A 26894-nucleotide genomic window follows, 5' to 3' on the forward strand; every position below is an offset into this window, starting at 1 on the left:
CCCGTCTGCCACTCGGGGCTCCGCCTGGGTCTCCCGGGGCCAAGGGCAGTCCCCACCCTCTACCTGGCCCCGTCAGTCTCTGCCCTGCAGGTGCTGCCCTAGTTTGCAGCTCCCCCCAGCCCCTCCTCTACGCCCAACTCAACCTACTCTTATCTCTGGTAAGAAGAACCGGGATCCCAGAAGGACCAGAACAGCTTATACAAGCCGCAGGTGTCTGGGTCACAGGGGCAACTCCCCTCCCCCAGCCTCAAGAAGGCTTTCAGGAGGCTCTGTGCTCTGGGGAGCTTCCTGGGGGTCAGGCTGGTGTTAAGCAGGGGTTTGGGTCTCAGCCAGAGCCTCATGTTCCCTGCAGAACGTGCAGGGAAGGAAGGGGTCAGGGCTTAGAGGAGGGGGGCATGGAGGACCAGCAGGGCCACGTGGGACCTCAGCAGTGTGGCCCCATCCCCACCCCCACCCCCCAGACGCCCAGGACTCTAGCAGAGGTGCCAGCCACTGGGGCGATGGGGAAGGAGACAGAGGGCAGGGCAGGGGCGGGTGCAGGACCAGGTGTCCTCATGCGCCAGCAGGTTTAGGCAGAAACACACTCCAGAGACAAAAGCAGGGTCTTTGCCTTTATTGTTCGGGGTTTCTCCGCATGTAAACATGAGACCCCTCCCACCCCATCCCCAGGTGCCTCTGGTACCCTCATCACTGAGTCCCCACAGAGTCCCCTTTAAAATCACCAATATAAAAAAGGAGAGCGGGAGGGAGGGAGGGAAGGTCTGACCACCCCCCAGGCTAGGCTGCTTCTTGCCAGCTGGCAGGGACAGGCTGGGGGGTGTCGTGGGGCAGAGGGGAGCGTTGGCTTCCGCACAGGCACGAACAGGTGTTCCCAGTCCTGGGGAGGGGGCCCCAGCTGGGAGGGGGCTCCACAGGTCTAGACGGCAGACTGTTGCAGAGCTAGTGGTTATAAAGTGTGCAGGTGGGGGAGGGGGCGGATGGGGGGCCTGTGGGGGGAGGAGAGAGGACACATCAGGATGTGGGAGGCCTGGGGCCCCCAGCTCCCCGGGGAGCCCCATCCTGAGGCAGGAACTAGCGAAAGCTGCCTCCCTGGTCTGGCGGCCAGAGGAGCTGGGGGAGTCCATGTGCGCCCGGTGGAGGCAGGGAGGGCCCCACGGCTCTGCCCAGAGCAAATGAACTGCGGCGGCTGAGAGGTGAGGGGACAGGAGGTTGAGGCTGCCTCCTGCTCCAAGGAAGGCACTTGCAGCTGGTGTGGCGTCGCAGGAAGGCATGGCTTGGCGGACGAGGAGGACAGAGGAGCGCAGCAAGGGGGCCCGAGCCCCCGCCTCATGCAAACATGGTCAGCTGTAACCACTGCCAGGCAGAGCGGGCATAGAGAGCGGTCAGCCAGGGCAGAAGCCCCAGGTCCAGCCTCCCAGCTCCATGGCTCAGGGGCTGCCGTCTCCTCCCCCCGTCAAGGGCAGGAGGGAGAGGGACCCTCCTGGGGAGGGGTCCACTCTTACCTCCTCCACCCCTGGGGGCCCAGGCTGCTGGCTCCAGTGCAGGCCTCCAGGGGCCTGGGCCTCCCTGCCCCCACCCTCAGAAACCAGAGATCCTTGCTGTGTCCTTGCCGGATGCAGGTGGCCAGCCTCAGGGCTGACTCTGAGGCTGCAGGCTCCAGCCCCCCCCCCCACCCCCCACCCCCGCCATGAGGTGGGGGGTGGGTGAGAAAAACCCACTGCCCCTGAGCGTCTTCCCCCACCCGACCAGAGAAGAGCCCCACCTTAAACAAGTCAAAGGTCACCACTCCATCCAGATCGGTGTCCAGAGTTTTGAAAAACCCTGTGTGTTCAAGAAACGATGAGGTGGGAGGAGGACTCAGTTCGAGGGCTGGCCCCACCTCCCGCCTCACCCTCCACCTCTCCACGGCACCCCAAACTCTCGTACCCTCACAGCCGGGGAGCATCTCCCCCTGCTGCCCGAGAGCCCCCTCCAGAGTTCCCTCCCTACTCCTCATCTCCTGGCCATCAGCCTGTGTGGACACCCAGCTCCACTCCCCGAGACCCCCATGGGAAGGGGGCGCCCACGGGGACACTCACGGAACATGGTCTCCAGCCGCACCAGGCAGCACACGAAGTTGTCGAAGTCCACGGCCAGGTCGGGCTCCGAGTAGCGGGTGATAATGAGCTCGTAGAGCTTCTTGTTGAGCTTGAAGCCTGGCCCAGGAGAGCAGGTGAAGCACCGGGAGGTGCAGGAAGGGGGACGGAAGGCTGGGCGGGGTGAACCCTGGGTGGGGGGTCCTGGGCAAGTGCTGGCCCAGAGAAAGCTTGAGGACCCAGAATGCCCCACCCAGGGGCTGGCCATCAGGGCCCACAGGTCCAGTTTCATCCTCTCGGAAAGCCCTGGCCTCATCCTGAACTGGGACTGTGAGGGTGAGCCCTGCACGGCTCCCACTGGAGCCCCTGGAGGCCAGCTCTACTTCTCCCTGGCTGTGTGGCTCCAGGCCAGTCACTTCCCCTCTCTGAGCAGGCACTTTTCTCTGTGCTCAGTGAGATAATAAAAGACCCTATCCTTAGCAGGCTGCAGTGAGGACAAAAAGAAATGCTGATAATAGTCACCAGAAGAAAAAGGCAGTTAGATGGCTGTTATCACTTCACCACCATTGCCATCAACACCCCTGCCCTGCCCCCTCTCCCCTGCCCCCATGGGTGGGCCACTGCCCTGGGAGCTGTCAGGGAAGCGACCCGGGGCCATCTCCCTGGGGGCTCCACAGGTCCTTTCCGCCCTCAGGCCTCACCTGCAAACTCAATGGCCATCCGCATCTCGTAGGCGCTCATGCTGCCAGACTTGTCCAGGTCAAACTTCCGGAAGATGGACTGGGGTGAGGGGCAGAGGGTGAGGGCTCGGTAAGCATCCAGCCCTTCCCATCCGCCCAGCGTGGAGGGTTAACGAGGGTGGGGAGAGAGGGGGTGAGCCGCTGGGACATGTGGGCTCAGAAAGGCAGAAGCTAGGGTGAGGGCTTGGGAACCACACAGCCGGTCCAGGAACCAGAGGCCCGCCGCCCGCTGTGATCGAGGCCGCAGAAGACGGGAGGGTGCTGCCGGCAGGAACTACCCACCAGGTAATTCCGGATCCGGTTCCATAGGATGTTGAACTCCACCAGGCCCAATTTGCCATTGCCGTCGCGCTGGACAGACGTTAAGAAGAAAACTCCACAGCTTAGAGCAGACACCAGGAGAGCGGGTGCTGAGCACCGAGGGGAGGGGAGACTGGCCGTGGAGAGAAACCCGAGGAAGGGGAGCGGAGAAGCCGCAGGAGCCGCCCAAGGCCAGGCCTGAATCGGGGTGGGCTGGGAGGGGCGTTCACTGAGCGCCAGCCTTGGGGTCACCTGTGGACGAGGCCCTCCCCCATCACTTGACACAGCCCTGCGTCTCAGTGTTCCCCCCAGTCCAGGGAAGGACGCCAGGAAGAAGGAACTGGCCCGTCCACACCTGTCCTTTTCCCCGCACTGCTCCTGGGACGGGTCACCCACAGCCCTCCCCGGGCCGACGTCCCAACCCCGGGCCCTGCTCAGCAGGATACATCCATGAGGTTGACCATGCTGCGGCAGGACTCCAGGCTGAAGCCCGTGGTCCGCAGGTCTTTGTCTGCAAGAAAGACCAGTCTCAGCACCTCAGCCCGGCCAGCGGCCCCAGCCTGCCCCATGCTGGGCACACTGGGTGGGACAGAGGGGCGGGGAGGCACCATTCCTGTCCCCTGGAATCTGAACTCTAGCTGAGGAGGTGTGTAGGATTGTTTTTATCATCAGAAAAAGGAGTTTAAAAGTATTCTAGGAGTCAAGCCGTTGACCCAACAGCCACATCAACACCACGATTAGATGTGAGTAAAAAGGAACAGTGCTAGACAGAAGTGAAGGAAATGGAGTAGAAAGATGCAGCAAAGGTGGTCCCGGCAGGGCTAGGGGTTGCTGCAGGTCCCGAAGGGTGAGAAGAGCAGGACAGAGGGGTTCTGGGCTGAGGGAAAAGCATGGACAGAGGTCGGAGGTCAGAGGTCAGAGGCGGGGGCAAAGGGAAGGCTGAAAGGCATCTGCCTTCAGTTGTATACCTTGGGGAGTGAAGCCAGTCACCTGTCACCTGCCTTCTGGGAGGAAGGGGGCTGGCGCACCGGCCCTAAGGTGCCATCAGCCAGCTAAGCTGCTGCTTTTTTGAAATATCCATCTATTTATTTATCTGGCTGCATCGGGTCTTAGTTTGGGCATGCAGGATCTTCCTTGCGGCACATGGACTCTCCAGCTGTGGCACAAGGGCTTTGCTGCCCCTGGGCCAGGGATCAAAGGTGGATTCTCAACCACTGGCCCACTCCCCAGCTAAGCGCCTAATCATACCAGGGCCTGGAGCTCAGGCAGAGAGAATGGGATCCGGCACGAGGAGCTTAGGAGGAAAAAGGGGGGTGAGCAGGGTTCTGAAAAGCAGTGGAGGGTGCCAGCCCTCCAAGATCGAGGGGCTGGGTTCAGCCCAGGGTGGGAGGAGAAGGCTAGATCCTGGAGTCTGGAGGAATGGGGGATGAGGGGGTGGAGGCAGGACACGGGGTGGAGAGCAGTCGCCCAGGGACACTCACGTTTGCTGATGATCCTGTTGAGGATGGTCCGCAGCTCCTTGACGCTGATCTCCAGGTCCTGGGGGGAGAAGGAGGATGGCACCTGCCCTGGGGAAACCCCTCGGTGCCCCAGAACACCTGCCACCAGGCCCAGCCTACCTCCCCTGCCAGTTGTCTGAAGAGGGACTTGAAGTTCTCATCAATCTCCTCTTCTGAGAGCACTTGCTGGAGGGAGAAGACGGGGAGAGCAGGTCAGGGGCGCCCCAGCCTGGCCTCTGCATGGCCAGCAGCTGCAGGCGGGGCTGGGAGCACTCATCAGCTAGGTGTCACTTCATTAAGAGCTTCACTCTCCTCATCTGTAAAATGGGAATCCAGCCCCTACTCTATCCCTGCCCAGAACTCCTGTGGTCTAAATGCGGAGGCGGAAGTTCAGTCCAATGATGAGGGGCGAGGCTGGATCCCTGTTGCATGACCAAGTTCCCTAACCTCTCTGAACCTGAGTTTCCCTCTGAGAGGAGAGATGGTGACAGCACCCTGACACGGTTGTTATGGAGGAAACCGGGTGACCCAGATAAAGAGCTCAGCACAGACCCCGTAGAGAGCAAGAACCCAAGGGCCCTGAACCATTACTATCACCAAGTCCTTTGCAAACTGTAAAGTACTTGGCAAGTGAGGGATGTGTATGGCTACTGCCAGGAGGGGCTCTGCCCTGCCGGCTGGAGACCAAGACACAGGCCACCCGGGTCCCCATCGTGCACCCAGGGTGGGGGCAGGGCACCTACCTCGTCAGGGAGATTGGCCTGGACCTGGTCATCCAGCTCTCTGCAGAGGGTGGGGAGAGAGAGGGGCCCGTCAGCGGGGGTTGGGGTAGCGAGGGCGTGGCGGGAGGAAAAGGGGAGACAGGGGAGGGGCTTTCTACTCACTGGGTCCCTGCACACTTCTCTGAGAAGAAACGCAGCACAAAGTCGCCCTCCTTGTTGGGCTCGAAGGTGGAGGGCACCACCACGTACTCCCCAGGCGGCAGGCGGAAGCGGGTGCTGACCTCCCGCAGGTTGATGAACTGCTCGGACCGGGCCCGGGATGCATTGGCCAGGAAGAAGTCTCGCTTCAGGTGCACGGCCGGCTGGCCCACCAGCTGGTGGGGGGAAGGAAGAAGTGGAGGCTGCAGCTCAGCCCACCCTTAGGAGATGCCCCCAAGCCCAGACCCAGACCTCAAGCTCCAGGTTCTGGCCAAGGGGCCGGAGAGCAGGGTCACGGCTCAGTCACCCACATTCAGCCCAACCCTGACGAGTCACATTGCTTGTTTCCTCGTCTGTAAAATGGGTGTAAGAGCCCTGCCTACTGCACAAGGGTGCGGGGAGGAGACACCATGGAAGTGAATGCAGACAGTAAGGGAAAACCACTAGACCATTCAGGTATGACCTAAATCAAATCCCTTACAATTATACAGTAGAAGTGACAAATAGATTCAGGGGATTAGATCTGATGGACAGACTGCCTGAAGAACTATGGACAGAGGTTCGTGACATTGTACAGGAGGCAGTGATCAAAACCATCCCCAAGAAAAAAGAAATGCAAAAAGGCAAAGTGGTTGTCTGGGGAGGCCTTACAAATAGCTAAGAAAAGAAGAGAAATGAAAGGCAAGGGAAAAAAAGGAAAGATAAACCTATTTGAATGCAGAGTTCCAAAGAATAGCAAGAAGAGATAAGAAAGCCTTCCTCAGTGATCAGTGCAAAGAAATAGAGGAAAACAACAGAATGGGAAAGACTAGAGATCTCTTTATGGTATGGACCTAACAGAAGTAGAAGATATTAAGAAATGGCAAGAATACAGAGAAGAACTGTACAAAAAAGATCTTAATGACCCAGATAGCCATGATGGTGTGATCATTCACCTAGAGTCAGACATCCTGGAATGGGAAGTCAAGTGGGCCTTAGGAAGCATTACTATGAACAAAGCTAGTAGAGGTGATGGAATTCTAGCTGAGCTATTTCAGATCCTAAAAGATAATGCTGTGGAAGTGCTACACTCAATATGCCAGCAAATTTGGAAAACTCAGCAGTGGCCACAGGACTGGAAAAGGTCACTTTTCATTCCAATCCCAAAGTAAGGCAATGCCAAAGAATGCTCAAACTACCGCACAATTGTACGCATCTCACATGCTAGCAAAGTAATGCTTAAAATTCTCCAAGCTAGGTTTCAACAGTACATGAACCAAGAACTTCCAGATGTTCAAGCTGGATTTAGAAAAGGCAGAGGAACCAGAGACCAAATTGCCAACATCCGTTGGATCATAGAAAAAGCAAGAGAATTCCAGAAAAACATCTGCCTTATTGACTATGCCAAAGCCTTTGACTGTGTGGATCACAACAAACTGAAAAATTATTCAAGAGATGGGAATACCAGACCACCTTACCAACCTCCTGAGAAATCTGTATCCAGGTCAAGAAGCAACAGTTAGAACTGGACCTGGAACAACGGACTGGTTCAAAATTGGGAAAGGAGTATGTCAAGGCTGTATATTGTCACCCTGTTTAATTAACTTATATGCAGAGTACATCATGAGAAATGTTGGGCTGGATGAAGCACAAGCTGAAATCAAGACTGCAGGGAGAAATATAAACAACCTCAGATATGCAGATGACAACACCCTAATGGCAGAAAGCAAAGATGAACTAAAGAGCCTCTTGATGAGAGTGACAAAGCTGCCTTAAAACTCAACTTTCAAAACACTAAGATCATGGCATCCGGTCCTATCACTTCATGGTAAGTAGATGGGGAAACAATGGAAACAGTGACAGACTATTTTCTTGGGCTCCAAAATCACTGCAGATGGTGACTGCAGCCATGAAATTAAAAGACACTTGCTCCTTGGAAAAAAAGCTATGACAAACCTAGACAGCTTGTTAAAAAAGCAGAGACATTACTTTGCCAACAAAGGTCCATCTAGTCAAAGCTATGGTTTTTCCAGTAGTCATGAATTGATATAATAATTGGACCATAAAGAAAACTGAGTGCTGAAGACTTGATGTTTTTTAATTGTGGTGTTGGAGAAGACTCTTGAGAGTCCCTTGGACTGCAAGGAGATCCAACCAGTCCATCCTAAAGGAAATCAGTCCTGAATATTCATTGGAAGAACTGGTGCCGAAGCTGAAGCTCCAATACTTTGGCCACCTGATGGGAAGAACTGACTCATTAGAAAAGATTGAAGGTGGGAGGAGAAGGGGACAACAGAGGATGAGATGGTTGGATGGCATCACTGACTTGATGGACATGAATCTGAGTAAGCTCCGGGAGGAGGTGATGGACAGGGAGGCCTGGCATGCTACAGTCCATGGGGTCACAAAGAGTCGGACACCACTGAGCAACTGAACTGACTGATGACACCATGAAATAACTTTCTTATCATCCTTACCAGGAGCTTCCCATATAAGACGCTGCAGGGCCCTCTACACAAGGCACCTCACTTATGCTCATGGAAGCCCATGACGCTTAGAGCTTAAGCAACTTGTTCAAGGGCACAGAACACTCAGCCCACCCACTACCCCATTCCCAACCAGCGTCCCAGATGTCCTCAGTGTAAAGAGTCAGACAGGAAGAGCCTCATGGGTGCGGTTCAGGCAGGACTCTGAGGGTCAAGGTTCAAATCCAGCCTCTTTACTTGTTACCTGCTCTGACACGCAGGACAGTGTTTGCTCTGCCCACTGAATAGCGGGCAAGGGGTTGGGGGCACTGTGTGAGCCCCCAAAGGAGGTGACGTCTTAGCTCTCTACGTGTGGGTGTGCCGCTGTCCTGCTCCCTCTGGGCACCATCAGGCCACGTGTGTTCAACGGTGTGTAAATCCAGGTGAGTCAGGTGCCACACCTACCTCTGGAGGGACCTGCCGGAGAAATGAGGGGAGTTAGAGATACACGCTTGGCCCAGGGGGCAGGGGGTGTGATGTGTGCCACGCAGGGGCCCCGAGTTCTTTGGATGAAAAGGACAGGATGGGGAGACCAGGTGGGTTAGGGATGGGCCTGGGGCTACTGTTGCCTCAGATCTGTTTTCACGCCAGAGGGCCCTCTTGGTCCCTGGAATGCCCTGCACCTCGGTTCTGAACCGGAGTCTCCAGGATTGCCCCCTGGGGGGCCAACAGAGAAGTCCTCCAGCCCAGAGACATCAGACATCCACACCAATCTGCTGCTGGGGGCTGCGGGCCCGGGCAGAGGCTGTGACTGTCCTTTACCCTCACCAGGGAGATCCAGAAGTGTCTGTCTGCCACGAATACAGAGTATGTAGCAGGGCCCTCCATGGCCAGCATCTGCTTACATACTTCCCAGATGGGGAGCTCACTGCTTCTCCAGGGCAGACCACTTGCCCACTCCTTTCTGAAATGGAGCCAGGCGGTCTGTCTCCCAGGCATTAGCTAAGCCAGAGCTCTGCCCAAGAGCAGCCTGCTGGCCTCCGAGGACAGGGAGAGAATCTCAGGATCTCCCCTTCTCCTGGCTAAACATTTTCCTCACCCACTATCCGCCTCCCGGGAAGAATTTTAGGCCCTGGCTGCCCTAGTCCTGGCGGAGGGCCTCAGCAGGTGCTTCCCCAAGGTCAGGTCTAGGACTGTGCACCTCAGGGGTGTGACCGGCCCCAGTTGTCCCAGGATTGGCAGGTGTCACCAAGTCCTCCGGAGCCCCCTGGCGCCCCCTGGCGGAGCTCGCAGGGAGGCCGCTTTCTCTGCCGCTTTCCGCCCACTCACCTCGTAGACGGCGAAGCCTATGGTCTCCATGTCGCGGCCGAACCTGCGCTCCCGACGGCGGTGCTTCTGCATGAGGGCGAGCAGGAAGCTGCAGCCTGACTCGCGACCCCCGTAGTCGTCGTGGTCCGGGTCATCCGTCTCCTCCAGCCGGATCTTGAATTGGGGGTTTACCCAGAAAGTGGCTGCAGGAGGTAGAGAGGCGGGGATTAGAGGAGAGGCAGAGGAGAGCAGCCCTCCATCAAGCCTTCCCTCCTCCATGTGTTCATTCAGCAAATATCGCTGTGTCCACCGTGTGCCAGGTGACATGTGTGCGGTGGGGACACACAAAGTCCCTGCCCTCAGGAGCTTGCATTCCAGAAGGAGAGGCAACGCACGTGCAAGTCGGGTTAGTCAATGGGACAGTTACAAAGAAAGCAAGCTGGAGTTGGGCAGGGAAGGAATCTTCCAGGTGACCTGTGAGCTGAGACCTGAAGGGGAAGGCCTGGGAAGCAGGACAAGGCAGAGAGAGAAAAAAGACCCACAGCGGGGGCTCCAGTGAGCAAAGGGGATCTGGGACGGTGACAGGTCAGTGGTAAGCAATGTGGATTGAATCAAAGAGCAAAAAGACCCCCTGATAGGTCTGTACTGCGAGGGGCGTGATTGGATTAGGGTTTTAGAAGGTGGCTGCTGTGTGGACAGTGACTTGGAACAGGGACAGAGAAAGAGGGTCTGAGGGGAGGCCACAGGGCTGAGGGAGACTTGCATTTCTGGCTGTTTAGTAATTCAGCTGCCTGAACAACCCCCCTGACTAGAACAACAAAGTGAGGGACAGAAAATTTAAAACCTCCTTTTAAAGGTACCAGTAAGTCCAGCATTCCCTCCCCCCACATACCAAATGAACATTAATCAAAAAGATAGATAATAATAAAAAAAAAAAAAGATAATAAGCGAGGGTGTAGAGAAATCAGAACCTCACATACAGCTGGTAGGAACATAAAATGGTACAACTACTTTGCATAATAATCTGGCAGTTACTCAAATGGTTAAACATAGAATTACCACATGGCCCTGTGATCCCACTCCTAGGTATATGTATGTATGTATGTATATGTATACATACATACATATATGTATATATCTCCAAGACTAATGACAACATGTGGTGTTGGTGGTTTAGTCGCTAAGTCATGTCTGACTCTTGCGACCCCATGGACTGTAGCCCGCCAAGCTCCCCTATCCATGGGATTCTCCAGGCAAGAGTACTGGAGTGGGTTGCCACTTCCTTCTCCAGGGGATCTTCCCGACCCAGGAATCAAACCCAGGTCTCCTACACTGCAGGCAGATTCTTTACCGACTGAGCTATGAGGGAAACCCCTCTACAAAAGCTATGAGGGAAGCCCCTCTACAAAAAGTTCTGTAAAATGGGAGGTGCTTTTTGTCTCAGCCAGAAAGTCTTTCCTCAGACCATCTTTTCTAAAGTACTTTCCACTGTCATCCTAGCAACCTCCAGTTTCTTAGCATCTGCATGTGTGCTAAGTCTCTTCAGTCACCTCCAACTCTTTGCCACCCCATGAACTGTAGCCCACCCAGTTCCTCTGTCCATGGGGTTCTCCAGGCAAGAATACTGGAGTGGGTTGCCATTTCCTTCTCCAAATGACAACATATGTCCACACAAAAAACTTGTATGTGACTGTTCAAAGTAGCATTATTTATAACTGACAAATAATAGAAACAACCCAATTTGAACAAAATGTGATATAACGCAATAATGGAATATTATTCAAAAAAGGAATGGAGTACTGACACATGCTATATAACAAGGATGAACATTGAAGACATTATGGTAAGTGAAAGAAGCCAGTCACAAAGGATCACATGTTGTATGATTCCATTTATATGAAATTACTTTCTGGAACAGCAAATCCATATGAGACAGAAAGTAGATTAGTGGTAGGATAGAAACAAGGGGGAGAAGTGACCTGGGAGTAACAGCCAGGGGTGTGTAGGGTTTCTTTGGGGGGGTAATGAAAATGTTCTACAATTGATGTGATAATGGGTACACAACTCTATGAATACAGTGAAGGCCACACTGGATTTTACACTGTAAAATGGGTGAAATATATGGTATGTGAATTTTATCTCAATAAAGCTATTTTTAAAAAATGGAAACTGGGAGCCATGAAAGGTAAATAATGCCAAAGGACTTCTACGGACTCATTGAGACCTGGAGTCCTGCCTGGGCAGAAGGGCAGGAGAAAAGTCCAACAAGAGATCCCAGCAATAAAACTGGAAGCTCTGTGAGGAATGCCAGCAGTGGAAGTGTGAAAGAAAATAAAACCACTGGGAGGAAGGAAAGCATTCTCTGAGAATTTACAACCATAAGCAGCCTTCTCATGAGCTAGCAGTTTTAATTCATCCTGCCTGTGAGGTAAAAAAAAAAACTTAAGGAGAGAATTTATCTTTAAGAGTCATGGCTTTGGAGTATCCCAGGTGACTGGCAGAAACACTCGAGGAACTTAACTTCATCCAAGAACTCAAAGAACTCCCACAGATAAACTTCTAGGTCAAATAAGCCAAAAACCTCACAAGGCTGAGAACAAGCAGCCACAGTGGACAAACCTCAGGATGGCTGAGACTGACCAGCCATGATGGATGAAAAACAACTTGCCAAGACTTCAGATACTGAAATTATCGGACATGGACTATGGAAGACTGAGCTTACTATGTTTGAAGAAATGAATGAGAAGCTGGAATATACAAGCAAGAATGAACAGATTAGAAAAAAGCCATTAACACTGCCAGAAATAAATGTTTCAAGTGAAATTAAGTATTTGGTGGAAAGATTAACCAACTGCAAAAAAGAAAATTCAAGTGAATTGAGAATGGATCTAAAGAAACTACCCAGAATGCAATCTAGGGAGATTCAAAGAAGGACCATTTAAGAGATGTTAAGAGATCTAGAGGATTGACTGAGGAGGTCTTGCTTACATTTGACTGGCATTCTCAAAGCAGAAAATAAAAAGACTAGGAAAATGTTATTCTAAAAGAGCATGAAAAATAAATAAATAATAAAAGAGCACAGGTAAGCATTTTCTAGAATTGCTGAAAGACATCAATCTTCATATACAGGGAGCTCAACAAATCCAAAACAGAATCCCCAACTCAACACATCATTGTCTAACTGTAGAATATCAAAGAAAAATAATCTTAAAAGAGGAAAGACAAACATTTCGGAAGACATGGTAAATGGACAGATTCCAGACTCACATAGCAACAGTGGCAGCACAGTCAAGAGTAAGAGCATCTCCAGGGAGGTGAAAGTCATGTCGATTCAAGATTCAACATCCAGAGAATCGTCAAGAATGAGCACATCATAAAGGCATTTTACACAAGTTCTGAGAAAATTTATTACCAAAGACCTTCACTAAAATAAATTCAGAAGGATATATTACAGACAGACAGAAAAAGATCTCAGGTGAAAGGTCTGAGTATGGTGAGCAAGAATACTAATATTATGTGGGTACTCAAACAAACATGGATTATACCAAATAATGGGGATGATGATGGTGCTTAGTTTAGGACAGGCAGGAAATAGTTAAGGATTAAAATACTAGCTAAAGATAGCATATTGAACAAAGAGAGGATGTGATCCAGCTCAAACATTTTCAGGTCTTTATACTGTTCAGGTAGAGGGTAAAGATCAACTAACTTTGGAACTTATTAAGCAAGCTCTTATATCTTCTAAACTCATAGAGGGAAAAACTGAAGACAGAAAAGAAAAGAACTCACTCTAAAAGAAGGCACAGCAGGAGGGATGAACAGAAAATGCATAGTAAGTCTGCTGAAATAAATACAAATATATCAGTAACACTATGAATGTAAATGGGTTAAATTTTCCAATCAAAGGACAATGTTTTCCAAATCTGACTATTAAAAAATAGTCATATGCTATTTATAAGAGATAACTAAAACACTGAGCTATAGAAAGAACAGACATCAAAGAGTATAACAAGACATACCACAAAAATAGTAATCAACAGAAAACTGGAATAGCATAGTCACACAGACTGAAACAGACTTCAAAGTAAAAAGAATTATTAAGATGAAGGTGGGCACTAGAAAATTAAAAAAAGTTTAATTCACCAGGAACTTAAAACAATTTTAAACTTGATACACCTAAAATCATAGCTCAATATATGTAAAGAAAAATAATTGACAGAAATAAAGGGAGAAATTGGCAAAGCCAACAGGATGGTGTGAGATTTTTATTATCCTTCTTCCAGTAATTGATAGATTAAGCAGACAAAATAATCAGTAAGTTTGATACAATGAACAATTGTAGAAGATTCCCTCTAACATTCAGAGAATAGTCAAGAGAATAGACCTGTCAAGAGAATAGACTCCAGATCGGGTTAAATCCCATCTCAGCCACTTATTAGTGACTTTGGTAAACTATTTAATTTTTCTGTGCCTCACTTTCTTCATCTGTAAAACAGTGATAATATAGTACATCCCTCAAAGGCTCAGTGTGAAAGTTAAGTAGATTATACTTTAAATATTTACAGATGTGCTCAGCATACAGTATACAACATGAAAGTGTTAGCCAGTCTTTTTAAGAATACGTGAATATTCATGCTGGGCCATTGTACCAGCTTCTGTGTATTTCAAAGTTATGATCTTATATAGATCATATTTTCTGACTGCAAGGAAATTAAATTAAAAATCAACAATAAAATAGGGAACTCCCTGGCAATCCAGTGGTTAGGATGCCACATTTCCACTGCACAGGGCCAGGCAACTGTTGGCTTCATTGATTTTTCTCTATTATTTCTCTATTTCATTTATTTGGCTCTTCTGCTTGCTTTGGGTTCAGTTTGCCCATTTGCTAGTTCCTTAAGGTAGAAAATTAGGTTATTGTTTTGAGTTCTTTTTTAATATAGGTACACAGAGTTTTAACTCCTATCGTTTGTGATTTCTCATTTACATTACTATTTCTTTGGGATAAACTCATTCTATGGGACAGCATTACCTTGACACCAAAGCCAGATGAAAACATCATAAAAAAAATTACAGACCAATATCACTCATGAATAACAATATAAAAATCCTCAACAAATACTAGCAAACCAAATCCAACAGTTTATTAAAAAGATTACATGCTATGAAATAAGATTTATCCCAAGAATGCAAGAACAGTTCAATATAAGAAAAGCAACCCGTGTAATACATTACATTAATAGGACAAAGGGGAAAAAAAATACACGACCATCTCAATTGAGACAGAAAAGGCACTTTAGAAAATCCAACACAAATTCATGACAAAAACATACATAAATTTAGGAGTAAAAGAGAAATTCCTCAATAAGAAAAAGGGCATTTAAGAACATTTAAGTAATATATTCAGTGGTGAAAAAAAAATGAAAGCTTCCTCTCCAAGATCAGGAACAAGATGCCTCTTACACCACTATTATTCAACATTGTACTGCAAGTCCTAGCTAGATCAATTAGTCAAGAAAAAGAAAAAGGAACCAAATTAAAAATGAAGAAAAAAACTATCTCTACTTGCAAATGACATGATCTTATATGGAAAAACCTGAAAAATTAGAATATTAGAATGAATAACAAATTCAGTGAAGCTGCAGATTACATCAGGACACAAAAAACAGTTGTGTTTCTATACATCAACAATGAAAAGAAATCCAAAGAGGAAATTAAGAAGACAATATCTTTATAACAGCATCCAAAACTATAAAATACCTAGGAATAAATTTCACCAAGGAGTTGAAAGACTTATACACTTAAAATTATAAAACTTTGCTGAAACAAATTTAAAAAGACATAGAAAAGTCAAAAGATATGTTCATGGATTGAAAGACCTAATATTATTAAGATGTCAATAATACTCAAAGTAATCTGCAGATTCAATGTAATCCTTATCAAAATTCCCACAGAAGTGAAAAGCAGATCCTCAAATTTATATGGAATTTTAAGGGTCCCAGAAGCTAAAATAATCTTGAAAAAGAGCAAAGTTGGAAGACTCATACCCCCTGATTTAAAAACTCACTACAAAGCTAAAATAATCAAAATAGTGTGATATTGGAATAAGAATAAACAGACACATAGACTAAAAGGATAGAACTGAGAGACCAAAAGTAAATCCATACATAAATGGCCAAATGATTTTTGACCACTGGGTGCCAAGATCATTCAATGCATAAAGAATAGTCTTTTCAACAGATCCTAGGACAGCTGGATTTCCATAATCAGAAGAACTAAATTCTGCACCTATCCCACACCATAAACAAAAACTAACTCAAAATAGATAACAACCTAAATATAAGAGCTAAAATCATAATGCTCTTAGAAGAAAATGCAAAGATAAATGACCTTGGATTTGGCAACGGATTCTTAGCTATGACACCAAAAGCATGAGCAATAAAAGAAAAAATAGAAGACCGGACATCATCAAAATTAAAAACTTTGGTGCTTCAAAAACACTATTAAGAAAATGAAAAGACACCCAACAGAATGGGAGAAAATACATACAAACCATCTACCTCATAAGGCTCACATCCAGAATATATAAATATATATATGAAGAATACATGAGAAGACAAACACCCAATCTAAAAATGGGCAAATGATTTGAATAGACATCCCAGAAAAGATACACAAATGGCCAATAAATACATGAAAATATACTAAACATTATTAGTCACCATGGAAATGCAAATTAAAACTGCAATGTGATACTACTTTAAACCAGCCAGGATGGCTATCATAAAAAAGGTGGACAATAAGTGTTAACAGGATGTGGGGAAAAAAAAAAAGGATGTGGAGAAATTGGAACCCTCATGCACTGATAGGAGGAATGTAAAACACTGCTGCCACTTTGGAAAACAGATCACAGTTTCTCAATAAGGTAAACATGGAGTTACCATACAACCTAAAAATTTCACTCCTACTTGTAGACCTAAGAGAACATATGTGTATACAAACACATGTACATAAGTATTAAGAGCAGCTTACTCACAACAGCCCCAAACTGAAAATAATTCATCAACTGAGGAATGAATAAGCAAAATGTGGTATATCCATGTCATGGAATATTATTCAACCTTACAAATGAAATGAAGTATTGATCATGCTGCAACATGGATGATCTTTGAAAACACAATGCTAAGGGGGAAAAGCTAGGCACAAAAAGCCACATATTGCATGATTCCATTTTTATGAAATGTCCAGAACAGCAAATCTACAAAGACAAAATTAAATTAGTGGTTACCAGGGATTGGTGAATGAGAGGGTTAGGGAGTTACTGCTAATGGATATAAGATTTCTTTTGCAGGTAGTGAAAATGTTCTGGAGTTAGGTAATGGTGATGATTATACAGCATTGTGAATATATTAAAAACCACTGAATTGTACCCATTAAAAGTATAAATTTTATGGAATGCAAATTATATTACAATTCTTAAAAATATTACATATCAAAACTGTGTAACTCAAAGGTACACACAGAAAAAAATTAATGAAGTAAGCATCTAATTTAAGAAGTCATAAAATTACAATTGTATCAAAAAGAATAAAATACCTAGGAATAAATCTGACTAAGAAGGTAAAAGACCTGTTCTCGGAAAACTACAAGACACTGATGAAAGAAATTGGAGAGGACGCAAACAAATGGAAAGCTATACCATGCTCATGGACTGGAAGAACTAATACTGTTAAAATGGCCATACTACCAAGACAATCTACAGATTCAATGCAACCCCTATTACAATACTAATGGTATTTTTCACCAGACTAGGACAAATAATTCTAAGATTTATATGGAAACACAAAGATCTTGAATAGCCAAAACAACATTAAGAAAGAAGAACAAAACTGAGGTAGCACACTCTCTTACTTCAAGCTATACTACAAAGCTACAGCAACCAAAACAGTATGCACAGGTTGCTTTGTGTCCCACTTTGGACACCATGTATTGTCAACTAAAAAAAATATAGAAAACTGCTAATAAGAATAAAGGATCTATTTGGGTTCTTTAAAACACAGCCACAACAACAATATGGTACTGGTATAAAAACAGACACACAGATAATGGAATAGAACAGAAAGCCCAGAAATGAACCCACACTTATATGGGCAATTAATCTATGACATCAAAGTCAAGAATACACAATGAGGAAAAGACAGCTTCTTAAATCAATGGTGTTAGGAAATCTGAAGAGCTACATGCAAAAAAAAAAACACAAAACTCAACTGTTTTCTCACACCGTATACAAAAATAAACTCAAAATGGAATAAAGATTTAAATGTAAGACCTGAAACTATAAAACTTCTAGAAGAAGCCATAGGCAATACACTCTTTGACATCAGTCTTAGTAATATTATTTTGGATCTGTCTCCTCAGGCAAGGGAAACAAAAGCAAAAATAAACAAATGGGACTACATCAAACTGAAAAGTTTCTGCACAGCAAAGGAAACCACCAACAAAATGAAAAGACTGCCTATTGAATGGGAGAAAGAAACTGACAGGAGATCACATTTGTGGTAATCAGTGTCGAGGGGTAGAGGCAGAGAGAATTGGATGAAGGTGGTCAAAAGATACACATTTCCAGTTATAAAATGAATAAATACTAGGGATACAATGTGTAACATGATAAATATAGCACTGCTGTATGTTAGATATGAAAGTTGCTAAGAAAGTACATTCTAAGAGCCTAAGAGTTCTCATCATAAGGAAAAAATACATTTTTTTTCTATTTCTTTAATATTGTATCTATATGATATGATGGATATTCACTAAACTTATTGTGGCCATCATTTTATGATGTATGTAAATCAAATCATTATGCTGTACATCTTATACAATGCTGAATGTCAATATATCACAATAAAACTGGAAGGAAAAAATGTCATAAAATAAATTCTAAAAATAAATCCAAAGAAAGCAGATGAATGAAATAACAAGCAAGAAAGATTCATAATATGGAAAAAAAATACTAGAAAGAAGTAAAAAATCATTTTATTTTAAAGACTTATATTGACAACCCCCTCACAGGATCAATAAAGACAAAAGAGACAATGAATAAAAGAGATGTTATCATTACAGATGAGGTAAAGCATATTAAGGATAACTTCATGTTAATAATTCAGAAAACAAGATGCAAAGGATAAACTCCTAGAAAATAAAACTCTTCAAAATAGTTTCAAGAGAAAGCAGAAGATCTGAAAAATTCAATGACCATAAAAGATACTCAATATGAAAAGTTAATCTTCACATAAATAAAAGAGCAGGCCTGGTAGTTTTCTAGACAAGTTCCACTAAACATTCAAGCAAGAAATCATCCTCACCTTATGCAAACTCTTCCAGAAAAACAGGAAAAGAGAACATTTCCCAGTTCACTTTGCCAGCCAAATATAGCACCCATATCAAAACTAGATAAAGTAAGTATGAGAAAAGGAAACTATTGGCAAACCTCACTCATGAATGTGGATGCGAAATTATTGTATAAAAAATTTATATAATTACTCTGTTGTTTTATCTCAGGAATGTAAGGTTAATTTAATATGAAAAAAGTGATCAATGTAACTTATTGTTTCAATGGGTAATTTAAAACAGCTAATTCTAATAATAAAGTTATTTCATAACATTAAGTTTCATTACTCTCATAAAAGGTGCATGCACACACACACAAAAAACCTAGAGTAGAAATGTTTTTAGTGATGAAATCTATAGTCAACATTTAATAGTAAAAGCTTTTCCTTTGAAAGAAGGGTAAGACCAGAACATAGTCAGTGCTAGTGGGCAAGCAGCAAGCCTGGCCAGCACATTAAACAAGAATGAATATGTAACAAAAGTTATAAGCATTGAAAAGAAACAAATTTATCATTATTGGCAGATGCTATACTGTCAGTTAGAAAACCAAAACAAGTACAGAAAAATGAGTAAAACTCATTACAGTTTAACAAGCTTGCCAGATGTAGAATAAACTTAGAAGGTCAGCTGCATGCTACAGTATCAGCAATGACCTGGCAGATGTCATTTAAAGAGATACCATTTACAATAGCAACAAGATGACAGAGTACCTAGGAACAAATCTCAACAGGTGTATAAGCCCTTTACAATGAAAATTATAAAATTTTATTGAAAGACACTAAAGACCAAAATAAAGAGACATAGCACATTCTTGGATAAGAAGAATCAAAATTGGAAAGATGTCAATTCTCCCCAAATTGGTCTATATGCAGTTCCAAATTGGTCTATATATGCAATTCCAAATTAAAATCTCAAAAGGGCTTTTTGTAGGACTTGGTAAACTGATCCTAAAATTCACACAGATGAAACAAAATCAAAAAAAGAAAACCAGAAAGAAAGAGCAAGAGGAGCTAAGAGACTCTTGAAGAAGGAATTCATCCTGTCCAAATGCAGGATTTATAAAGCTTAGTTCCACAACCAGGATTCAAACACGCACCCCCTTCACTGGAAGCACAGTCTTAACCACTGGACCACAGCCAAGTCCCCCGGACTTATAAATCTATAGCTACTAAACCAATGCACAAGGAGCAAAGGGGTAGGCCGAGGGACAGAAAGGCAACTCAGAAACAGACCCACGTATGTGGGAACTGGATGGCAGGGCTGGACCTGCAGGGAAGGGACAGACTTCCCAGTAAACGGTACAGGGAACAGTGGTCATCTGTGTGGGGAAGAACTGAAGTTAGATTCCTGCGAGGGAGAAGAGGGCTTGAACACAGAGGCTGAGAGCTGCTGGAGGAGGCAGGACATGAGAACAAAGCAGCGGTGGTGGATTTGACAAGACCAAAGGGACAGGGAGCAGCTGCAGCAGCGTGGTGGGGACGCAAGGTGGACTGGAGCGGGTTAAGCACTGAACTGGAATGAGGAAGGAGATGGTGAGGGAGGCCCTCTTGAGAAACTTCACTTTGAAGGGGAGCAGAGAAATGAGCGGGGAAGTGGGTTCCAGAGACAGGCAACTGTTTGGAGGCAGGCAATTTTCCCTCGTGACCCGGAGCGTGAGGTGACAGGTGAAGGAGCCTGAGGGAGAACGGGGTCTAGCGCACAGGTCAGGGGCGGGGGTGCCCCTGAGCGGGCACAGTTCTGCCACTGTCGCAGGCAGGAAGGCAGCAAAGACGGGCACAGGTCCAGACAGGCTGGGGGACTTGGAGGTGGGACTATGAGGGGGTGTCCTGTGAAATCGGACAACAGTGACAGTGAGGAGGCAGGTCTGAGGAGAGGCTGGGCACATACTAACCAACAGTGGAATTGCTGGGCTCATACAAAGTGCATATCTGAGGTCTGCGGCTGTGAATTTACAGGGAAAGTACTGCCCTAAGTGTGTGATTTCTCTCTAGGCCCGGTCAGCGGTTCTGGAGCCAGTGGAGAGGGTTCAATTAGGATTATGGTTGTGCCAGGTAAGAGGACCAGAGGGAGCCAGGAGCCAAGAAACTCGAGTGTCTGCAGGGACAGCATTAAAATGCTGACTCCAACCTGGCAAGGATGAGGATGCTAACCTGTTAAGAAGAGAAGGCAGGGTGGCAGAGGAAGGGTACCCATGGACCCCAGGGAAACGTGCCAGAAGGACCAAGGAGGGAGATGGTGGGCCAGGAGGAAGGTCCGGAATGAGGAGACAGGAGGTGGCCGGACAGCAAGGAAGTCTCCTCTGTCGGCACCCCGAGCTCAGGCTCCAGCAAGGCAGTCAAAGGTGACTCTTGGGAATTTACACATTTTCATCCTCAAAGTAAATTTGCAAAACCAGCACAACTACCCCTGTCTTACAGGTGAGGAAACTGAGGCTCAGAGAGAAGACATGTCTTGTCCAGGGCAGCAGGGCCCAGGACCCCGCCCCCCAGGTCACCTGGGTAGTTGCGGCAGCCCCCCGCGGTGCTCCCCCGCCGCCAGGTGCCCTCGTACAAGGTGGTGTTCCAGTTGCGGAACCTCTGGCTCTTGAGCGCGTCGGGCGTCAGGTTGCAGATCTCCAGGCGGGTGAATTCACGCATGAAGTCTCGGAATGACATCCTGGGGCGTCGAGGTGAGAGTGAACCACGGTGCCCAGTCAGAGCATCAAGAGACAGGGCACAGCTGGGTTTCGGGGCGGGGGGGGGGGGGGGTTGGAGCTGGGGTGCCCACTCAGACTGAGGAGGGGGCTGCTTACCAGAACTCCCCATCCTCCATCTTGATCCGGAGCTGCTCCCGCACGTGAGGGTCCACGCCATTCCACTCCGAGGAGCTGCGGGAAAAGGGCACTGCCAGGGGCTGGCGGCCACTGACCTGCCCAGGCTCTGTCCCTGGGGGCCTGTCCTTCCCTGGCCTGGGTCAGGAGGCCTCCACAAGGTCAAGTCCAGAGACCCCAGTCCCAGAGGTGATCTTATGAGGGCCAGGTCAGACACCTCGAGGATGCTCGTAGGCGGGCACAGCTGCCCGCAAGCACAGCCTGAGCTTTGCCAGGGCAGCCCCCAGACCCAGTCACATGCAGATGGGCCCCTCTGTCCAAACCTGAGTCCACTGTGGGCTGGCAGAGACCCCAGCAGAAATGCCAGTGTCACTGAACAGTCTTCCCAGGCCTCCCCGGCCAGCGTCTGTAGCCCCTCACCCGTCACTCCAGGCTCCCGTCCACTCCACCTCGCCCCAGGGGTTCCGCATCCGGATCAGGTTCACCATCTGGCCCTGGTAGTTCACCTGTTCCCCAGAGCTCCCGTCAGCGCCTGCTTCTGGCACATACTTTAACACCCCTTCCCTCCACCTCATCCTCACAGAGCCCAGCTCAGCACCCAGCACCCACCGTCAGAAGCGCAGCTGAGAAGCCTGTCTGGGCATAAACTGCTGAGGGAGGCAGCTCTACACACAAAGTACAGTAAATCAGGGTGGGACAAGATAACCATCTCTGGGTGAGAGTCCCTGGGAGATAGGGAAGGTGCTGCTGGAGGTCACGGGGAGAGTCGGCCTCTCCCACAGCCTTGGTCACAGGCCAGAGAGGCAAGGAGGCTGGAACCACCCTTCGGGGAAGACCTCCATCTGGGGCGGTACCTGCTTGGCCCCAGTCACAGAGTAGGCGTGGCCCTTCACCAGCTTCTTGAAGGTGACAGCCTCCATGTCCAGAATGCTGGAGATCTGCAGAAAGACACATGGGCTGCAGCCACTGTCCTCACCCCCATTCAGGAGATGAGCCCTGAGTCTTGGCTTTCCCTTGCATACACCCAAGTTACTGGGAGCGATAGGCAGGACCCCTGACCCCATCTCAGTCCCTGGAAGGGGGGCTGCTGGCTACTCCACCAATGTTACTGCTGGTGAGGGGGCCTGTGCACCCCACTGACACTGCTTTTGGCCAGAGCTGGCCAGACCCTGGGCAAACATGCGTGAACACAAACATACAGCCATGCAAAACCTCTCCCCTCACCCAGGAGCCATGAGGTCCTCAGGGGATGTCATGTGGAGGGACACAGGGAGGCAGAGAAGAGGGGTGAGCAGAGACGAGTTGGGTAGGACAGGGGAAGAGTGCGGCGGCAGGGTTAGGGCGGAGTGATAGTGGGGGTGGAGGCCGAGATCAAGGATGAGGGGGGTCTGAAGATGAGTCGGGGAACATAAGAGCAACTGAAGGAACGAATGGGGAGCATGGGGCCCACGGGAGCTGGGACTCAGGAAGAGCTAACGTCAGGCTATGAACTGGACAGTGAATGGGCATGGCCTCAGATGACAGGAAAGAGGAAGTCGAAAAACATGCTGAGGTCTGAGGTTTTGGGGACCAGGAGGAAGCCAGGCATGGAGGTGGAGGACAGGACTGAGTTGATAAGCGAGGCTGGGTGAGGATCCGGGGATGGTGTGAGGTGAAGGACAGGGTCTGGAGCCAAGCCCACAGAAAGTCTGAGGCTGGGCTGAGTAGAGAGAAGGAACCACTAGGAGACTCAGGATGGGGGAGGCACTCACATCGATGGAGCAGCCCAGCAGGGAGCCACGCTCCAGGGCCTTGAGGATGATGTTGTAGAGGTCGCTGGGTGCCTTCCGCAGCTCATACCACTCGGTGACTCCACCGGTGAAGTCCTCAAAGCCCTCAGAGGTACTGCCTCCTGAGAGGGCCTCGTAGCTGCCATTCACCCTGGGGGTGGCACAGGTCAGCACTCTGCACCGAGCAGGACCCCCCACCCTGGGAGTGGCCCGGAGCTGTCCCTGGGCCCCCACTCACTTGGCGTAGGCCTTCTCCAGCAGGGCGCTCCAGAACTCATTGCCTTGGGCAGAGTGCACGAACACCAGCTTCCCATCCTTGGTGGGCAGCAGGTCATCCACCACCACGTCCACCCACTCACCAAACTGCCACAGCTGGGGGAGGAGGGGCATAGTGAATCCCTGCTTTGAGATCCCTCAGGCCTGAGGTCAGGCCTCAGCAGCTCTGCCACTCACTAGGTATCTGATTCTAGGCCATGCATCCTAGACACAGGATCTGAGCAAATCATCCTCTCCCAGCCTGTTTCCCTCCCCACAAAAGGGAGCAGTAATGCCTTCCTAATGCAAAAACTAAACAAGATTAGGCAGGTAACGCTTGTAAGGCAGCATTGTTGATATTTTTGCCTTTTCAGGTACAAAGACGTTGCAAAACCCTTGGACCTTGGCTCTGCTGGGACCTACCATGACCCCAGACTTTCCCCCTCCCCACCATTCTAGGCCAGGGTGTGTGTGTGTGTGTGTGTGTAGCGAGTGGGGATACCTAGGTAAATTAGACGCAGAATGAAAATGCGGGTGTGTGTGTGTGTAGGGGGGTGGGGATACCTAGGTAAATTAGGTGTGGAATGAAAATGCGGGATCCAGATCCTTCAACCACAAGATGGACTGGATTCCCACAATCGCGGGCTTACTTCAAAGATGCCTTGAAAGGCAAGTTTCCCAGTGGGGGAAGGAGTTCTCCCGATCCCAGGCCAGAAGTGACTGTGGTACAGCACTGGGGGCCGTGAGTGTGCAAAACAATGGGGCAAAAGGGAGGAGGTGCACCCACAGCGATGGGTGTGGAGGAAGTGAACGGGCCAATCAGAGGCCGCGGAGGATCGGATTGGCGGAGTGAGAGGAGGGGGTGGGGAAAGGGCAGCGAGGCCACGCCCCTGCGGACCCGCGCTGGTAGGTGCCGCATTGTGGGTCCCGCAAGTCAAGCCATAGGCGCCAAGGCGGGTGAGGATTAGGGCAAGGTGCTCCCTGACTAGTCGGAAGGAAAGGACACCAGCACCAGGGGGTCTCATCCAGGGTTGCTGGGCGTGTCTCTTCCCCAAAATGAGCCTACTGAGACTTCATCAGTGTGATTTGAAAAGTGGGCCCTGTGCGCCAAGAGCATCAGGAAAAGCTGGTTTAAATAAACTTTATCCCGAGTCTTTCTTTTCCGCAGGGCTGGAGACTGCCAGAGTGCAGGAGGAGTTGGGGGTGAGGGGGTCCGGGGGAGACTGAGGCCAAGGGTGTAGATGGACACAGGTGATAGCCGATTTTCCCCAGCGGAACACTATTTCTCAGACGGGGAAACTGAGACCCTGAGGAGGAAAAGGGTTTGTCCCACAGGACATAACCCAGAGAATTTTCTCCTCTTCTAAGCACTTTTTTTTTCTCCAGTGTGCACAAGCAGCCAGGAAAACTGCCAGCCAAAATACCTGCCCAACCGTTTCACACATGACAGATTCTCACACATGACAGACCTGAGATGGAATCAAGAGGTCAAATACTTTTGGGGTGGGGGTGGGGGCTGGTCCGGCAAGGTGCGGCCCTGAGCCACCCTAACTTCAGGGTTCCCCCTGCCCATCTCCAGTGCCTGCTACCCCTCTCTCCCTCACCACGTTCCCCCCCCCCACCTTGTCCAAGGTGCATGTGGGGCTCCTCACCTGGAAATGGAAGATGCCAGCGTAGCCATCCTGGAAGCTTTGGCCATGTGGAACTACTCGGTGCAAGAGGGTGTCATTGAGGGTAAGGGAGGCGATGGCAGCCAGGAGCCAACAGTCCCCTGGGATGGGAAGGATCCACGTCAGGTCTACTCTACCCGTCTTCACCCAGTGAGTGCCATCCTGGGGAGAACCTGGGACTCCCCGGGCAGGGTGCCCCTCAACTTACAGAAAAGACCCAGGAATCTGGGCAAACCAGCCCCAGCACCGAGAGCCAGAGCCTGCTCGGGCTTGCAGGAGGGAGAGGCTGAGGCAGAGCAGGAAGGAACGGGCACAGGGAACTACCACGGAAAAAACACTCGGAATCCCCCAGGGCCTACCCAGCGCGCCCTGGCAGATGTCCGTGCGGGTGGCTCCATCCACGATGAACTGGGGGTTTGAGAACAGCTCCTGCAAGAGACCCAGAGTCCTGTCTCTGGGCCAGCCCCTCCTAGAAACTGGAACCCAGCCATCCCAGACCCCACTCTAGGGACCTGGCGTCCTATTCCCACTCCTCACCCAGGAAGGGGGTAAGCTGAATCCCACCCAGGGTGGCCCCTCTCACCGTGGGACGCTTCCACTTGATGCCATAGGTTTTGGAGGAGTTGGGGCCCAGCTCCTTGAAGCCCAGGCTCTGGGGTACCGGGGGGAAAGCCTCGTCACGGAAGAGGGCCCCGCTTTGCAGGCAGTGAACCCGCAGCTGCTCGTAATCCTGGCCCAGGTACTTGATGGCATTTTCATGGCGGCCCAGGCCCAGCCCCTTGGCCCGCTGCTTCTGCACTTGTGCAGACACCCCGGTGCAGTACACCGGAGTGATGAACTCCTCGGCCATCCTGTGGGACAGAGGGGCCCGGCTCAGAACCCAGGCCTTCCCAGGACTAGAGCTGGGGCTCCTATCTGCTAACACTGCTCTCTGGCCCGCTGCCATCCTTTCTCCCCAAGCCTGTGGTTTCCCCGCCTCCTCACTAAATTAGGGCTGGCAACCATACCTCTCTGCTCCCAGAATCCACGAGAGGGGGCTTCCCATCCCCCAGGTGCGCTGGCTACCATCTCCCTACCCCCATCCAATGCTACCACCTCTCTGTTCCCAGACTCCCATTGTCCCGGGTCTGCAGGCCTGCGGTCAGCCAGTCAGGTGGGGAAGGGCGGGGCCCGAGATAATAGCACAAGGAAAGAGGAAGGTGGGAGACCCCGAGGCAAGTCCTCTTTGAATGCCCCTCTCCCCAGACTAGCCAATCGCCTAGGCACTGGCCCCTTTCCCAGGCTTGGGGGCTGAGAAGTCCAGGCAGTCCGGGGTCCCCCTCCCCAGGCTGCTGAGACGGGTTGAAGGATCAGGGCTGCTCGGCCTCAGTCTTTTCCCCTCCCGCCCGCCCCGAGTCCAGCCTCTGGAGACAGTGAGGAACGCAGCCTGGGGCGGGCTCCGGAGTCTTGCGGTTCCCGAGCTCCCGCCTCGTCGCAGGCACTCAGAGAGCCCGGGGGGAAGGCAGCCCCGCAGTCAGGATCCAGGCCAAGCTGGGGGAACACCGGGCCGGCCTCACCCTCCTTACCTGGGGGAGGAGTGTTGGGGGGTCGCTGCGGTACCTGCGCGGGCTTCCCGGGTGGCAGCTGAGGACAGGGCCCAACCAGGAAGAGCGCTCCTCCCCGCCCTCCTCCGCCCCTCCCTTCTCCTTCTCCTCCTCCTCGGGCTTCCACCCGGCTTCCTC

At 49.4% G+C, this 26894-nt stretch overlaps 1 protein-coding gene across 1 annotated transcript; it reads right to left on the bottom strand.

The window, feature by feature from the left end:
• Window positions 1-598: 598 nt before the first annotated feature.
• CAPN1 (calpain 1) lies at window positions 599-26894 on the bottom strand. Its single transcript, XM_061163955.1, has 22 exons — window positions 26739-26894; window positions 25757-26024; window positions 25533-25602; window positions 25156-25274; window positions 23487-23620; window positions 23231-23399; window positions 22334-22417; window positions 21900-21985; window positions 21462-21536; window positions 21165-21325; window positions 9308-9489; window positions 8444-8455; window positions 5499-5710; window positions 5358-5397; window positions 4735-4800; window positions 4597-4654; window positions 3562-3626; window positions 3098-3166; window positions 2777-2855; window positions 2079-2195; window positions 1763-1821; window positions 599-1353 (listed from the first exon to the last, which is right to left on the bottom strand). Exons 2-22 carry the CDS (start codon window positions 26021-26023, stop codon window positions 1327-1329), a joined length of 2151 nt encoding a protein of 716 aa, XP_061019938.1. The 5' UTR covers window position 26024; window positions 26739-26894; the 3' UTR covers window positions 599-1326.

The sequence above is a fragment of the Dama dama genome, chromosome 2, assembly GCF_033118175.1.
Source record: "Dama dama isolate Ldn47 chromosome 2, ASM3311817v1, whole genome shotgun sequence".
Classification (NCBI taxonomy): Eukaryota; Metazoa; Chordata; class Mammalia; order Artiodactyla; family Cervidae; genus Dama; species Dama dama.